Genomic DNA, 15,770 nt, shown 5'->3' on the forward strand with positions numbered 1-15,770 from the left:
ATGTCATCCAGATCTGGCAGCGCAAGGGCGTATGAATCCAGTGACCGGTTGCCCGGTCGTTCAGCTTCCCCACCAGTCCCAGAGTCTAGTGAGACTGAGGCTGAAGGCTTGATATTTTATCACATGGATCTTTATGGATCAAAGGAGAGGTTTGATATCTTTCCCGAAGAGCTATCTCGTCATGGAGACAGATCTCTGGGGGACATGAGAAGGGAACCTGCCTTGAGTAGTGAAAAATTTCATCGCCCACAAGAAGCTGGATATGACTTGGAAAAAGAGGTCGCAGAGTTGGCCAAGATGTATGGACTTGATGAGGACAGAGAAAAAGAGATTGAGCTTCTTGGAGACCATCTGGAGATGGGGGAGAGCAGATGGACACCTGCTCGCACCAAAAAACCAGGATCACAAGGCTCTGTATATAACGCATCAAAGAGCAGCTCCCCAGTGAAAGATCAAAGTCAGAGCCCAAAGCAACAGGAACTTCCTGACGAGGCTTCTCAAGATGAGGATCTGAGCAAAGCCAGAGCAGAGGATGAGGCTGACAGCCACATATGGTCCAGAGAAGGGCTTAGCAGTGTCAGCACATCGGAGGAGTGGAACAGTCAGGCTGTCAGTGAGGAGGAGGAAGCGGCGGATGTTTTTTGTTCTACCTGCAAGATGCCAATCCGAGCTTTTGACAAACTGTTTGGTGAGCACAAGGATCATGAGGTGGCTCAGCTCCCCAGTGCTGTGGAAAGTGAAAAGGTAAGAGTAATACAAGCGTACCATGGTACCTCTAAAGCAGTGTTCAGGCATCCTAAGAATTGTGCTGGGTGTTTTGGTAGGAGGAGATCCATAAAAACATGTGCAAGTTGGAAGAACAGATTGCTCAGACGGAAAATGTTGCCAGTCACATGGAGGAAATCTTCATCACTGTAGAGGTAAGGCATTTTTACTGGAGCTAACTTTGTGGTACCGGGGTTAGAACAGTTTTGCCTGCCATAATGTTCACTTGTTAATGAGGTGAGTAGTTATGGTAACAGAGCCCAGGGCTACCTTGGGGTTTGCCTGGACTGAGGTACTTGGAAAAAAACATCTTAATGAAGTTTTTGAATGGGCTAGTAAACCCACATTAAGCATCCCCACTCAGGTTACCTTAGGTTGGAATGGCCAGGGATCTGTGATCTAGCTAGTCCATCCAGAAGGTACTCCTGGGTTACTCAGTTTCATTTACAGAAGAGCCAGATACTGGGAGACCCTTGGACCAGCTGCATCGAGCTTCAGCATTTCCTGCTCGCCTGATGTCAACTTGGCCCCAGGGGAAGGGGCTCGGCTGGCAGCAGTCAAACTGAAGCAGTAACTCAAGGCCCTTACTGTCTTTTCTCTGCTGCAGAAGGACACTGGCGCCTGAGCAGTGGGCAGCAGCTGGCAATAAAGCCTTTCCTGCTCCTTAAATCTTCTTTCCTAATGCCTTCTCCAGCAGTGAGTGAGGATACCAGCATTAGCTGCTCAGCTCCCCCAGTGCGAATCCATGGGTGCCACTAGGTTGCCATGGTTTCCCTCATGGAAGAGATGTGCTTGATTGTGTTGGTGGAAACACTTTGCGAGATTATGGCTAGGATATATCTCTAGTTGTGCTCCCTGGGCTTGGGTTGAAGACAATTGACTTGCATCATTGGTTTTATTATAATTTCTGATGCTCCCATGTCTGGAACGAAATCCAATACTCTTTTGTGTCTCAGTGGGGGTAAATGATTAGAATAAACCTCTAAAAATGCAAATGAGTCAAATTACAGCTTCTGTGTACTGTCATTGCCTCCCTAGCAAGGACAATTTTAGGCAGACCTGATTAAGATTTTTCTCTGGCTGACCTATGGATCATGCCCAATACCAAGGAAATACCCTCTAATGCCTTGCAGGAAAACTTTGGGAGGCAGGAGCAGAACTTCGAGGTGCATTACAATGATGCAGTGCAAGTGCTTGCTCAGAAGTACGAAGAACAGTTGGAAGCACTGGGAGAAGAGAAGAGGCAGAAGTTGGAAGCTCTGTATGGGCAGCTGGTCAGTTGTGGGGAACATCTCGACACCTGCAAGGAGCTGACAGACATAACCCAGGACCTCTACCTGGAAAATGACAAAGCAGAGTTTATGAAGGTAAAGAGCTTTAACTAGCGAGGCCTCTTCTAAAAGCTCTTTGCTGCTTGCAAGCAGTCCTCAGTTGGGAAGTCCCAAGTGGCTTTATTGTTAAAGAGCACTTGGACTGTGGTGCTCCAGGTGCTTGGCATCGTGGCACTGACTCAGTGGGGCTACACCATGGGGCAGAAATGCAGATGCTGCAGAAGAAGCTTGTAACTTGAATGCTCAATGATTCCTCAGTCTCACTGGGGTTCAGAGAGAAGATCCCTCTCTGAAAAGCTTACCTCAGGAAACTCTGGAAGCACTTAGTGTTCATTGCCTCATGCCTCTCTTGCTCTGTTCTGGGCTCACAGCCGGAGGGGCTGATGCAACCTCTCTGGAAGATGTTTCTTTTTCATGCTCATTTTGTTGGAAAGTTCAGCTGTACAGGAGGCTCCAAACTAAATACATCAGGAGCTCCTGTGAAATGATGGATGACTCCCAGTGTTGAGGAGGTGTCCAGAAATTATTTTTCTTGAGCAGGTAGAAAAATAATTGGAAAAAGTGAATTTTCACTGCTGATGAGTGATTGCTCTAATCTGAGCTGTCCTGTGACTCAGACAGGTGGGAGCATTTCTATAGCACAGCCACAGTTCTGAACTGGACAGTAAGTCCACCTCTGCTCTGCTCTAATGGATAAGCTTGCTGTGTCACTCCAGCCTGCTGAGTTCTTCACATGAGCTGACTTTTCCTGTTCCTCTGCATCTCTGCAATAACCGTATCTTCTCCTTAGCTCATAAACAGTTTTACATCACCCCTAGGACAAGAAGCAAATAGATCTTGGTCATGAGCTCTCAGCTGCTTAGGTTTCTTCAGGGACTGTACATCTGTCTTCCAGTAATGTGCACTGCTCAAACTCCCTCCAATGTGCATAATTTGACTAAATTATTTCCCTCAGCTGCTGTTGGGTTTTGCTTGCAAAGGATCTGTTGGCACTTTCTATAACTGAGGAAGGATACAGTCCAGAGTCCAGATGGATAGACACTGGTCACTATCTGATATTGTACACTGTCTTACTGTCAATTCAGCCAGGGGGTGTCCATTCAAATGGACAGTGAGGCATAGCTTTGTTCTCTGAGCTGGGTGAGAGGCAATTGGCTCACTGCATTTGGGACAACAGTAAGACAGGCCAATGGCACAATGTGGTCTGACTCTGGACTAATGGAACCAATGTATCTTTTCTGTCTTGAACACTCTCTCTCTTTTTTTCCTACAGGCAGCAGTAACCATGGTTGACAGGTAGTATCACGGTCTGGGCTTGTGTGCTATTTGGACCTGTTACTGGAGACACTTGCATGTTCAGGCACACTAATATTATTTAAGCTATTAGAGCTATTGAAATCTTTAATATTTCCATTTTAAACTGCAGCAGAAAAAGTTGTTCTAAGGAGTTTAACACTCAAAACTAGTTTTGAGCCAATTTTAAAAAAGAAACAAACCCCAAACCCCAAAGGAGAGTCAGAGCAGGAATAAATCACTGTTTTCAGCCTAGTCATAAGGAACTCATTCCAGTGACTGAGAAACAGGATTGCTAAAGATCTTGAAAGTAAAGCTCTGGACACAAATCTGACTGAAACTGAGCTCCCTCAATAGATTAGTAACAGGCTTATTTATGCATGAATATAGAGGAGTAGAAAGTCAGGCTCTGGGAACTCAAACCAGATACTGAAAGATTTTGGAGCAGCTGGAAGAAGTCTTAAGGCACACTGAGCCAATTGCAAAAAAATGCACATTTAAATTGACTGCCATCATGTATGAAAACACAGAGAAAAGGTACCCCTTTCTGTCAAATTTACACCACCTAGAACCATGAGGTCCTGAATTAGTAACAGTGTCATGAATTCTAAACAACTGGCCATGAAGCTCCCAGCCTGCCTCCCGTAGCGGGTGCTGCAGCAGCCTCTGGCCAGCTCAGCAGCATCCACAGCTCTTGGGCATCTCAGAGCTCTGAGATCTCCTGTATGGTCCCCAGCAACATCCCCAGCTCTTGGGCATCTCAAATCTTGCTCAAATCTCAGATCTTGCTGAGATCTCCTGTACAGCCACCTAGCTCCAAGTGCAGGGCATGGGGAGGCTGAGCTTTGTACCACTATGGAAACATTATTTTGAAGACAGAGCTGTTACTTTAGAGTTTGTTGTTCTTCCCCTCTTCCCTCCCAATAGCTATCATAGACCTTCACCACTGTGGTACTTCCAGTTAGACATTTTCTTTTTTCCCCTACAATTACAGGCTGGAAGAATTCTTAAAGAAAGAAATGGATTTAAAGCTTTCAACACTGCCAGACTTTGAAAAGAGGTACATAGATTTCTCTGAAGTTGAACAACTAATGAACTCCATTAACACTATTCCAGGTACTCTTCCTATCTGATCATTATTTCAGACCTATTTACATTTAATTTAGTATATATATCCAACAGAAGTTCTCCTTTAAAGGAGAACTGCAAAGGCACAATTAACTTCTCCCTATTCTTCCCTCTATAGATTTCTTTCTTTGCCTGTGCATATAGTGGCACTGGAAGTTATATTTAGATTTTTGTTTCCCACTTGTTTTCAGTATAAAATTACCAGAATTGCCAAGTTTGGCCTTCCTGGCTTTTGCTGGATGATTTCCTAGAAGACTCATGAAAACTACCCTCTTTTGTTGAGAGGTCAGGCATTCTTACTTGGTGATAATTTGTCCTAATGGGTAGCTGCTTGAGCAAAGTAGAGAAGGACACCAGACTGCTTTAAACAACCTGCACAGGTTATCTCATTAGCCAGATTTCAGTGGCTTGTTCCCCTGCTATTTACCAACCATTTTCCCTGTTATTCACAGGAAACAGAACAAAACCCAAACACATTTCTAGTCATTAAAAAAAGCCCAAACAAACCCAAAGATCTCAAGTCCTTTCTGGCACACCACAAACGGCCAGAAAGAACAAATGTAGGTTTTTTATGCCCACACCTTGTGTGGGCATTTACTACTTGTCTGAGTGTGCTGGTGACGTTCCTTCACCTTTCCCCCAGAGGCCCCTCAACCCCTGGGCTGGCCAACAGCAGAGCAGTGTGCTTTGGGTGTTGCTCCTGCAGCCCTCAGAGGAGAGGGAGGTCAAGTTTCAAGAAAGGGTTAGGCTGAGGCTTATGCATTTGGATGTTTTGATTTTGATTTGAAGAAAGACTAGTTCATACACCATTTACCTGATGATTATCAGCAACAATTTACAGGCTCACCTTTGTGAGAGGAGAGGGGTTTGCCTGTGAAAAACAGACCATGGTTCAAACACTGACCTGTTTTCCCCTCTGCAGCTCCTTGTGCCCCTGTGATCAATCCCCAGGCTCCCAATGCAGCAACAGGCACCTCACTGAGAGTTTGCTGGGGCCTCTTCTCAGATGACACTGTCGAGTGCTACCAACTGTGCTATAAACCAGTGAGCAATGAGAGTCACGGTGATGAACAAGCAGGTAAGGAGGCCTCCACCCAAGGGGACACCTTAGCCCTCCACTGGCAAAAGTTCTGGTTCCAAAGTGCCCCTGAACTTGCTGTGGCAACCCGTTCACTTTCTGTGCACTCTTTTCACCACCAAAACTGTCCTGTCTGCCACCATATTTCCTGCTTCTGGCTTTGTCACACTTCCCCTGCCAGGTCTGCCATGCTACCAGCTGGGATGGGACAGCAGCTGGGACAGCAGGAGTGGGAAGGGGACAATGGATGGTCCCCTCAAGTCGGGTCTCAACAGAGGCATTTCTTTTCCTGGAGGGTGGGTGCTGTGTTACATACTGCACCCACTTCAAAGCACTGTATTTTGAGAGAGCAAATCATATTGTCAGCACATCCACTGAAACCCCTGCAGTCATTTTACACTTTATCTCAGGGCTAATAATAGGCTGTAACTCCCCATCACCCACACACACAAAAAGAGCCACAGAACCATCCTTGAATGTCCCAGCTGTGTGATAAAACTGCCTTGGCTAATAATACCCTTGCAGAACCTTTTACTGAAAACACCAAGTCACTTCTCCAGCAGAAGTGGAAGTCTGTAGAGTACCAAAAGGCTGGTTCAGAAAGAAAAGCAGAACCTATCCAAATTTTATAATATGAAGAATGAGAAACTAATAGTGAAATAGCATCAGGATTTGTCCCACTGCTGGGATGAGCTGACCAGGCACATCCCTGGAGTGGGAACCTGCAGGGTCTTTGGAGAAAAAAAAGCCAGTGCCAGGTGGGTGACCTTTCTTTCTGGGCTTGTTTTGCTGCTTTTTTCCTGAGTGATGTGGCTCCTTCAGAAGCTGATGTGTTACCTGATTCCTGCCTCCTTAAGGGAAGCCACGGTGAGGCGCCCTGGCAGCTATCAAAGAGCCTGGAGCACGGGGCTCAGCTCTCTGCAACTCAGCACACAAAACAATGTGCCTCAACTCCACCGTTTGAGGCAGCTTAGGGGGAGAGGCACAGAAAATGCATTGTTGTTGTTTTTGTTTCAGAGCACACGCTAAAAGTCAAGGAAACCTACTGCACCATTACTAACCTGTTGCCAAATACACAGTATGAGTTTTGGGTCAGTGCTATAAATGCCTGTGGTATCAGCCCACCAAGTGAAAGAGCAGTTTATGTAACAGGTAAAATCTTTTTTATTTGTGTGTTACTTCATGTGAAATTCACAGTCATCTGTGAATTTTGTGCCAGTAATGCTTTCTGGGCACTTCAGTTTCTTCTGAATGTAAGTGTACTGATTGCATGGGAATTTCCTGCTTTTATTTGGAGAGCCTATCGGGCTAATTGGCCCTGGTTTTGAGTTGAAGAAACAAAGAGAGATGAAATAACTTATTTAGATGCAAGCATGTAGAAGATCTGGGAATACAGGTCAGGTCTCCCAGGTCTGTCAGGTGGATGCCAGCCCTCCTTTGATCAACCTGTAGGTATTTTGTGGATGCACCTGCTATGCTGCCCTTTGTAACTGCAGTTCAGTCAGGCACCTTTAGTGAAATCCTGACCTTAAATTGAGCAAGTCACAGAGTGAGACCTTACAGCAATTGTTCCTGGTGTCTCTGGCATCTTAGAGCAGAGATGTGCCTTTATGACAAAGATAAAACCAATGGAAAGAGAACAGTTGTGTAATCAGTATCTGTTTTACTTCTCTGATTAATTCTCTTGGGACCTTTATAGTCCAAATTAAGTCTTTGAATAGCAGCGTTAATCGCTCTGCCTGCTGTTTATTGTCCATTGGGGAACCGGGTTTCTTTAACTGTACAGGATCAGCAAACAACTTTGTTCTGTTTTTTAAGTCTTCTCAGAGCATGTTTGTTGTGAACATCTTCAAGCAATAGCTTGGAACTGTTCTTTTGCTTACTTTTTAGCTCCTTCACCACCTACCATAAAGAGTAAAAAGATCCGAAGCTGTGAAAATGCAGCACTGGTGTGCTGGGAATCAAGAGACATTAACCCTGTTGATTCCTACACAGTTGAGTTGTCCAAGCTGACAGATGAAGAAAACAGTGATGCTATTACTGAGTGAGTCACTATTCTATCGAGTCCATTGCCTGTAGAGATGAAACCATTTCAAGTCACGTGGCATCAGAGAGCACTAAGAAAAGACCCATGGCCCTCTGATGAATTCATCTTTATAGACATTCCTCTTAGTAAAACTAATGGTATGAATGCTGATCAATAATGGCTATATGGGTTAGAAGCAAATGTAAAAACCTGCAGCATCTGTCTCTGTGCAAGGACTACCTGTACAAGTCTGCCCCTGACTGATTGCACAAGGGAAGTGGTGTTGATGGGTTACAAGAGAAGCTGATGTAATTTTTTCTTTGTTAAAAAGAGTAATCTCAAAGGCCTACCTACACTATCATTTTCCATGGATTTATTTTCTGCAGGTCTATTGTTGGGATCCCTAACTGTGAAGTACTAGTTCACCTCCAGCCAACACAAAGCTACCGCATCTGTGTTAGAGCCATAAACCTGGGTGGTCTCAGTGAAAGAAGTGAACCTGTCCTGATACACACCACAGGTACTGTACATCTCAGAACAACTCCAGCAACCTATTGTAGCATCTATTACCTCAACAGAAGAATTCCTGCTGGTTTCAATGGCCTCTGGATCAAGTCCTGATCTCTTACATCTAATTACACGCCTGGTAACCTTTTAGGAATGGAAACCCACTTTCTGTAACAATAAGTGCATTGCTTTAGCTCTGTAATTTAAAATTATTTCTGTCCTGTACATTTGATACTTTAAAGTTACTAATTTCTAAACACTTTTAAAGGACCAACCCCACGCCCCCAGTGTTGCCAGCTTGCCAAGTACTGACACACCAGTGGAAAGTCGTAGTGTGATTTGACTTTACTTCAGAGATTACCTTGTAATGATGATGATGAAGGGAAGTATGGCCCAGGCAGGCAAGCAGCACTTTCCAGAGTCATTTGGATGTGCAAAATCTTCCTCTGTATATATCAGAACATCTCCAGCTTGACTGCGGAAGCAACCAGGGCTGTTTGTCTTTGTTCATCAGGAAAGAAACAGTCCAGCATACAGCTGGAAGGTTTACTTTTGATAAGGGACACAGCATTATCATCCCATCCCTGCTCTTAGTGCTGCACTGGGCAAAGATTAACCTGTTCCCCAAAGGGGAGCTGGAAGCCTTTTCCCTCCCAACCATCTAATCAAAGCTCATTTTAACGGCTTATAAGTAGACACCAGTTTTCATCTTCACCACTGCTATAATGACACTGCAACTTCACTGGGGCGTCTCAAACCTCCCATGTCACTCACAGACACATGCACACCATACCTGTGTCTCTGCTGCCCTTACCTTCTGTGAGAGGTTTGCAAATTGTGCTTATTCAGCAGGCAGACCACACACTCCTTAACCTGCAACAGGCTACCTATCAGCCAGAAACTTGTCTGCAACACATCAGTGACACCACAGGAAAGACATGGTCATTCTTCAGTCCCTGGAGAGGAAGATTGTCGTCGTGTGTATTTCAAGTGCTTAAATCAAACTCAGTATTTGAAATTGTCAATTCTGCTTGCACTGCATGTGTTTGTTTTCAGCAGCACATGCCTGTAATTGCCCTGTCATTGTATTGTATTTGCACTGCAGTAACAGAGTTTGGTTATAATGGTTTCATTTGGGATTAGCATGGAGAGATTTATCTTTTCAGAGCCTACAGTATGCAAACAGCTGATGGAAATTAATGTCAGCTGCAAGCACTCACCTCCAGCACTAGGAATGACCTCTGAAAGACAACTACAAAAAGCAGCAGTGTGGCAGTCCTGCTGTGTGACAGCTCTGAGGGGAGAGGGGCAGGAGGTCTGGTCCCGGGCTGGCCGATGGCTCAGGGGCTGCTCCCAGGAGGAGGTGTGGAAGCATGAGCAATGCTGTGTGCTGCACCTTTGTAGAGATCTTGTCTCTTCAAACTGTGCCCAGCACTTATCTAGAAGAATGAGGCCATAGAGAGGCCTTTAATTCTGCTCTTCTCCTTTCAGTGATTAAAAATAGATCACCTCAGCCCTGAGGAAGACGACTGGAAACCAGATAGTCCATTGCAGAGAGGACCCCTCCTCTTTGAATGGCTACTTCCTGCACAGTGCCTGCAGCTTTGAGCCTGGGCTGGGTTCAAAACCAGGTTAAGGGCTGTTTTCTGCTTTTCATAGGCTGTAACTAAACAGAGTTAAGCTGTTAGACACCCATTTCTTTGGAAAAAAAATGCACATAGACAACCTTGTCCTCTCAGTGTCAGTCAGAGATTCCTTCCAGAGCACTGGTTAATCTTTCTGTGGATCCAGCCATTTCACCACACCCTTTCTGCAATCCCTACTGCCATAAGGAGTTGGAGTTATCCTCAAGCATTCTGTTTTGCAGGCACCTACTTCTGCCTTAACGAGGACACAGCCCATCCTTTACTGGCAATTTTAGATGATGGATTTACAATTGCGTGTGATGAACTGGAAAGCCCAGAGTGCGATCTGCCCGTCTATGACAACAGCTTTACAAGGTACACAGAACAATTCCACTGGCAACTAATGCATGTGGCTTCTGGCTGCTTCACCCACAACACACCCCTGCCTTGAATTTAGATGCACTAAAAACTGTTACTGGAATTGGAGCTCTCCTCACCTTCAGGCCAGGCTGAAGTTTCACCAAGTGAAACTTCCAGGCTGTAGATCTGTGTGGATAGTAAATACTGGGTTTTTTTTCTGTCTTGGTGTTTGTGTAAATGACCATGGTTGTCCTCAGTTTTAGACAACTGCCAACATCTTTGTCAGTCATTTTAAAATATTGGTTACTCATCTTTTAGCAAACCAGATTTGTTTTAAGGCATTTCAGGCTGGGCTCCTAAGATCACTATTCAGTTTGAAATGGTGGGCTCTCTCCCCAGAGTTCCTTGCAGAGTAAAAACTCTGTATCTGTTTATCCCAGCCCTCCAGTTTCACTGAGGCTATCACTCCTGAGAGCCATTTCTGAACTCCCTGGGGCTTGCTGCTCTTTCCTGAGAATTTCTAGGGTGATTAACACATATTATGTACAATGCCTCCCTTTGCATCATGTGTGCACTGATTTCTATTAAATTCCAAAACTTTCTTCCCAGTTAATTCTTTACAGAGAGCCCCAAAACCTCAGAAAAATGCCACAAGAAAAAAACCCAGACACCATCAAACCCCATACATTCCTAATACAGCACTAGGGAGATGTGAGAAAAAAAGCACATCATTATTAGGTTCTCCTTTAATTACAATGATCCAGCACCTGCACACTCAGTTCCACACGAAGAGATTTGGGGGTTGCTTTTCCATAGCTCTGTCCAGTGGAAACCACCACTCACCTTCTGTAACAATAACTGTATGCTACAGCAAGTGCTACAGAATGGGCAAAATACCCTGTTGGTGCTTTGGGCACCTAACCCTCTTTGAAAGATGTTTGTGTAGTTCAAAGCACAGTCGTTGTTTTCAGGTTTGTTATTTCAAATAGATGTGTCTAACAGGGCTTTCATCAGCTGTCATTGCTTGTGTGAGTTTAAATCTCTCTCTAGCTGCTCTTTGGAACTTCAGCATCACTTGGGAGTTAATGCAAGTTGATAGAGAGGATTACAGATGCAGCCAGCCACAATCACATACAGACCTGCTTACACATCTTGGGCACACTGAGCTAAATTTGAGCAGGTAGTTAAGTGCCAAAGCAAATGCTAAGGAGAGGGATCAGAATACTTAGCCCCTGCTGAATGATCTAACACTATTTGGGCCTACAGATTTTACTTGCAAAAAAGAATTGGGCCCTTTTGCCATTGAAGTGAGTGACTTAGCTTGCCAAAATGCAGTTTCCAGACAGAACCAAGAAACAACATTTAACCAGAACAGACATCTGCAGACACAGAATAATACAAACCCACAACGCTGTCCCTCCATGGAAATGCAATGTTACCAGAGGGCTCAGTAGGAAAGAGCCAGGATATAAATGATTCTCTTCATTACAGTCATCATGATAAGCCTAAATGGGTTTTCATCCCACTTCCACAGGGTGCTTTTATGTTTCTGATAAACAGCCAGAGCTGGCACTCATTCTGAACTCTGAGGCTGAGCTTTTGATGCCACTGTGAACTTTCAGAAGCCCCTTTGGTGCCAAGATACTGTGGAAGAAAAGAAAGAAAAAGAAAGAAAAAGCTCCCAGGCTGAAATGACTAACACTCACACTACAAGGAAATTACTTGACAAACTCTTCTCTAGTCTGTGTGACCTCTAGAAGTTTAGTGTTCCCTAATCACAGCAGCTCCTACAGTCTGACCCGGGTTTGCCTTGGTGGCTTTGCAACTCTCATTATTATGGTAATATTTTGCTCACAGATGTTTACACATCCATTTTGCATCAGTCCTTTTCCTTCTCAAGCCTTAGCAACACAGTCTCTTCCAAGTTCCCATTCCAGCAGCCTTTAAGCTGTTCCCCAGACATCCACTTGCACTTGCAATGACCTGTACACATGCTTGAAGTAGCTGGTGCTTAAGTGGCACAGCATGCAGCCATCCTGCTGTGCAAGCCTGCCCTTATGCACCAGCCCCCTCAATGCCAATGCTCTTTCTCAGCATCACCCAGAGGCAGATGAGCTCTGTCTGCCAGCAACATCCTCCACCTTTGTAATTTACAACTTTAGACACAGAAACACATAGGTTGTGCATGACTCCCCGTCCAAAACTGAAGGTGTTTTACCTGCTGTCCCCTGGGATGCAGCAGTGACAGCTAATTTGCTGTGTAAAAACTGAGGCGTCACCTTACAGGATTCAATTGAGTCAGGGTGTTTCAGAAGCATTTGGCATGGGTTTTTTTTTTCCCCAGATCTCTTGCTTCAGAACTTATGTTTTTGCAGACTTGTATCTTCAAAACATCCAGCTCCTTTGACTGTGAGACTGTGCCTGGGAATCAAGCTGAAGGGTCTCCCTGTGGACTATTATCTTTGTCTCTCCTATACATATTTTTAGAGTCATCTTCTACTGTAAAGGTTAGGAACCACAGTCTACTGTTAAAACTTGTCATGGCCCAGGTACCTAAGCATATTCCAAACTCTCCTACCATGCTCAATTCCTGCTGGTCTCTCAAAATACAGCATAGGCAGGTTTCCTCCTCCCCAGCTGCCTCTGGAGTTTCATGCTGTTACGGTGCTCAATTCCTGATGGTGAGTGGCATTTAAAGCCCTGGAACATAAAAAAATCCGTAGCCTTTTCCCCCTGCTATACTGGGAGTCACCAGAGCACTCTCTTTTCTAGGAAGTAATCACTTTCCCAGAAAACCCAGGCAGCATAGGATGCTGTTCTCCTTATTTTTGACAGTGCCCAGGGCACTCACTTACACAAAGCTACCCACAGGTAAAAATGGGTAGGTGTCACAAAGAAACAGGTTCTGTGTCAGGTCCTCAGCATGTGGACTTGGCTGTAGTCAAAAATCCATGCTGTGCTGCTTTGGAGAGACAGAAAAAGTGGCTTCTGTTTATCAGTATGTAATGTCAGGGTTCATTAGATACCTAAACATTGCAAATGGCATCGCACAGTCCCTGCCAGAGCACATATTCCTGTCTGTCTCCCACAGGTGCATTGGGATCCTGGGCAGTCTGATCCCATTTCCAGGAAAGCATTACTGGGAGGTGGAAGTTGAGGAAGACACAGAGTACAGAATCGGCGTGGCTTTTGAAAACACTCCAAGACATGGTTACTTGGGGGCTAACAACTCATCTTGGTGCATGAGGCACATCATCACACCATCAAGGTAAGGGCTGTGGAGGCTACAGGAACACCTCATGTGTGTACACCTGTGGGCAGACCAGCAGAGAGCTCCTGCTTGCAGGGACCAGCAAGAGATTTTTATAGCAAAGCCCAGGCCTCTGACATTGTGCCACTGGCACTGTGAGCTGGTGCTGGAATGATACCGGAACATTTAAGCAAAGCCTCTTGCTTAATGACATTCTCACACTTACATAGGCAGTCCCAGGAACAAAGCTGAACAAAATCTGCATTACACAAATTAGCTGTAAAGGCCCCAGTGGGAAGACTGAGAGTAATGGATTCATGTAACCTAGAAACTACCTCCCTGTCCAAAGCCAGCTGTATGCAACTGGTTTTGATCTCCCTCCTGCCTGAGGAGGTACCCAACAGCCGTGCCCACATGCAGAAACACCAGCTCCCCTTAAGCCTCAGCTGAACCTGCTGCTTCTTCCCCTGCTGCCCTCAGCTCCACGTGAGGCACCCAGCAGCAGCCACAGCCCGGGCACGGCCGAGCTCTGCAGGAGCGTGCGTGGCTTTGCCTGCAGGAGCCGCTCCCCGGCCGGGCACAGGCTCCTCCGCGGCCACACACGGCTCTGCAGAGCCAGGGCCTGCCGGAGCGCTGCCAGCCGCCTCCCACACAGCAAGAAATGCTGCTTAATGAGGGAGACCAAACCCACCACAGCTAATGACTCGCCTCTACGCTGCAGGCAGCCTAATTTGCTTTCCTTGCTATGCTGAGCTAAGAGGTACGCTGAGAACATTCCTCTGGAGCAAAGAGTATGGACTTGAGAGAGAAAAGGGAGCTGGGCCATTGCTTGGTTTGACTCACTGACATATCCATTTCTGCAGGGAAATGTTCTCAGGTAGGAGTGGTGTGGGTGGAGGAGGTGGGTAGTGAAAAAGCTGGCCCTTATGAAATGCCAGATAACTCACTCCAGCTGAACACATCTCATTTCTGCTCAGAAAGGCACCTGCTCCCAGAAGTCTCACACACTCGGCTGCAACATGCCCCACTAGGGAGAGCTGTTTGAGTGACTGTTAAAGGATCTCAGCATTACTCAACGGTGACTGCACAGGCGAGAGGAGGAGTACCTTCCTCACAAAGCTGCCTATGTATAGAGCACCTTCCTAGCCTCTGCCCATCCACGGTCCAGGAACCACAGTTAAAAGATGTCACCTTCTAGTTTAAATGAACATGAAAACTGGAACTTCCCAGCACCACCACCCTGGCTGAGTATGGAGGTTTTGTAGGAAAAGCAGCCAAAAACATCAGTGTGGGGGATGTCTGGCCATGGCACTGCCAGGGCTCAGGTTCTCTTGCTGCCATTGTGCTGGCATCATGACGGGCTCCTGGGACACTGGCAGGAAACAGGCTCAGCACTACAGGTCCTCAGGAGCAGGCAGGCAGCATGGCAGAGCCTGGAAGGACAGCAACAAGTCACTTCACCAGCCCCTTCCTTGACCAGGCTGGGGAGGGGACAAGTGTTGTCCTGGGGCGAGCCTGACAGAGGACAGCTCCTTCATGGAGGAAGAGACAACTTAGGGCTAAACCTAGTGGCAAGGGTGCACCCTGTGATTTACAGGACACTCACACTGCCCTCTAAGACATGGAATAAACCAGAAAACCCTTTGACTTCATCCACACCTAATGGCTACCACCCTAGGCCCGTTACACAGCAGGACAGGCAGGTCTGAGCTGTGGGGGATAAGGCAGACCGCACTGCTCCTCAGCAACACGGCCCCCAAAGCTACAGGCAGGAACCACAGGGCACACAGAGGGATGGGACAGGCCTCTGCACAGAGCACTTTCCTCCAAGAGCAGCCAGGGAGCCGTCAGGTTTACTGCCCGTGTTTCTTGACTACAGGCACAAGTACGAATTCCTGCACAGTGGGATGACGCCAGACATCAGAATTACTGTTCCTCCCCGAAGGATTGGCATCCTGCTGGACTACGAGAACTGTAGACTGTCCTTTTTCAATGCAGATGTTGCCCAGCACCTGTACGGCTTCCAGCCACGCTTCCAGCATTACGTCCATCCCTGCTTTGCTTTGGAAACACCCGGCATCCTACGGATACACACGGGACTTGCAACACCCCCATGGGCAGCCCTCCCGTAGCCCCTGTTCTGCACCCACCACATCCTCCTGTCACCTGCTCCATCACACTCCCTCTTAACCAGCTGTCTCTCAAAAAAAGAGGAAACCAACCCTGTCACAAACCAGCTGCCAGGCCTGAGCCCTTATGACAGTTTCTGTCCTCTTAGGCAGGATCTCAGCAGAAAGCCATTATGGCTGCAAGTTCCATCAGCATCCCAGAATTCTCCAGTTAGAAGTGGGTTCCATCCTTCTCAGAGGGGACACTGTCACCAAGCAGCAATGGCAGCTGGATGGCT

At 46.3% G+C, this 15,770-nt stretch overlaps 1 protein-coding gene across 1 annotated transcript; it reads left to right on the top strand.

The window, feature by feature from the left end:
- FSD2 (fibronectin type III and SPRY domain containing 2) lies at positions 1-15,495 on the top strand. Its single transcript, XM_062000168.1, has 12 exons — positions 1-744; positions 825-920; positions 1,899-2,132; positions 3,370-3,392; positions 4,384-4,505; positions 5,440-5,595; positions 6,613-6,747; positions 7,486-7,639; positions 8,008-8,141; positions 9,996-10,128; positions 13,205-13,381; positions 15,243-15,495. The coding sequence occupies exons 1-12, from the start codon at positions 1-3 to the stop codon at positions 15,493-15,495; spliced, it is 2,361 nt and encodes a 786-aa protein (XP_061856152.1).
- The last annotated feature ends 275 nt before the right edge of the window (positions 15,496-15,770 follow it).

The sequence above is a fragment of the Colius striatus genome, chromosome 7 (assembly GCF_028858725.1).
Source record: "Colius striatus isolate bColStr4 chromosome 7, bColStr4.1.hap1, whole genome shotgun sequence".
Classification (NCBI taxonomy): Eukaryota; Metazoa; Chordata; class Aves; order Coliiformes; family Coliidae; genus Colius; species Colius striatus.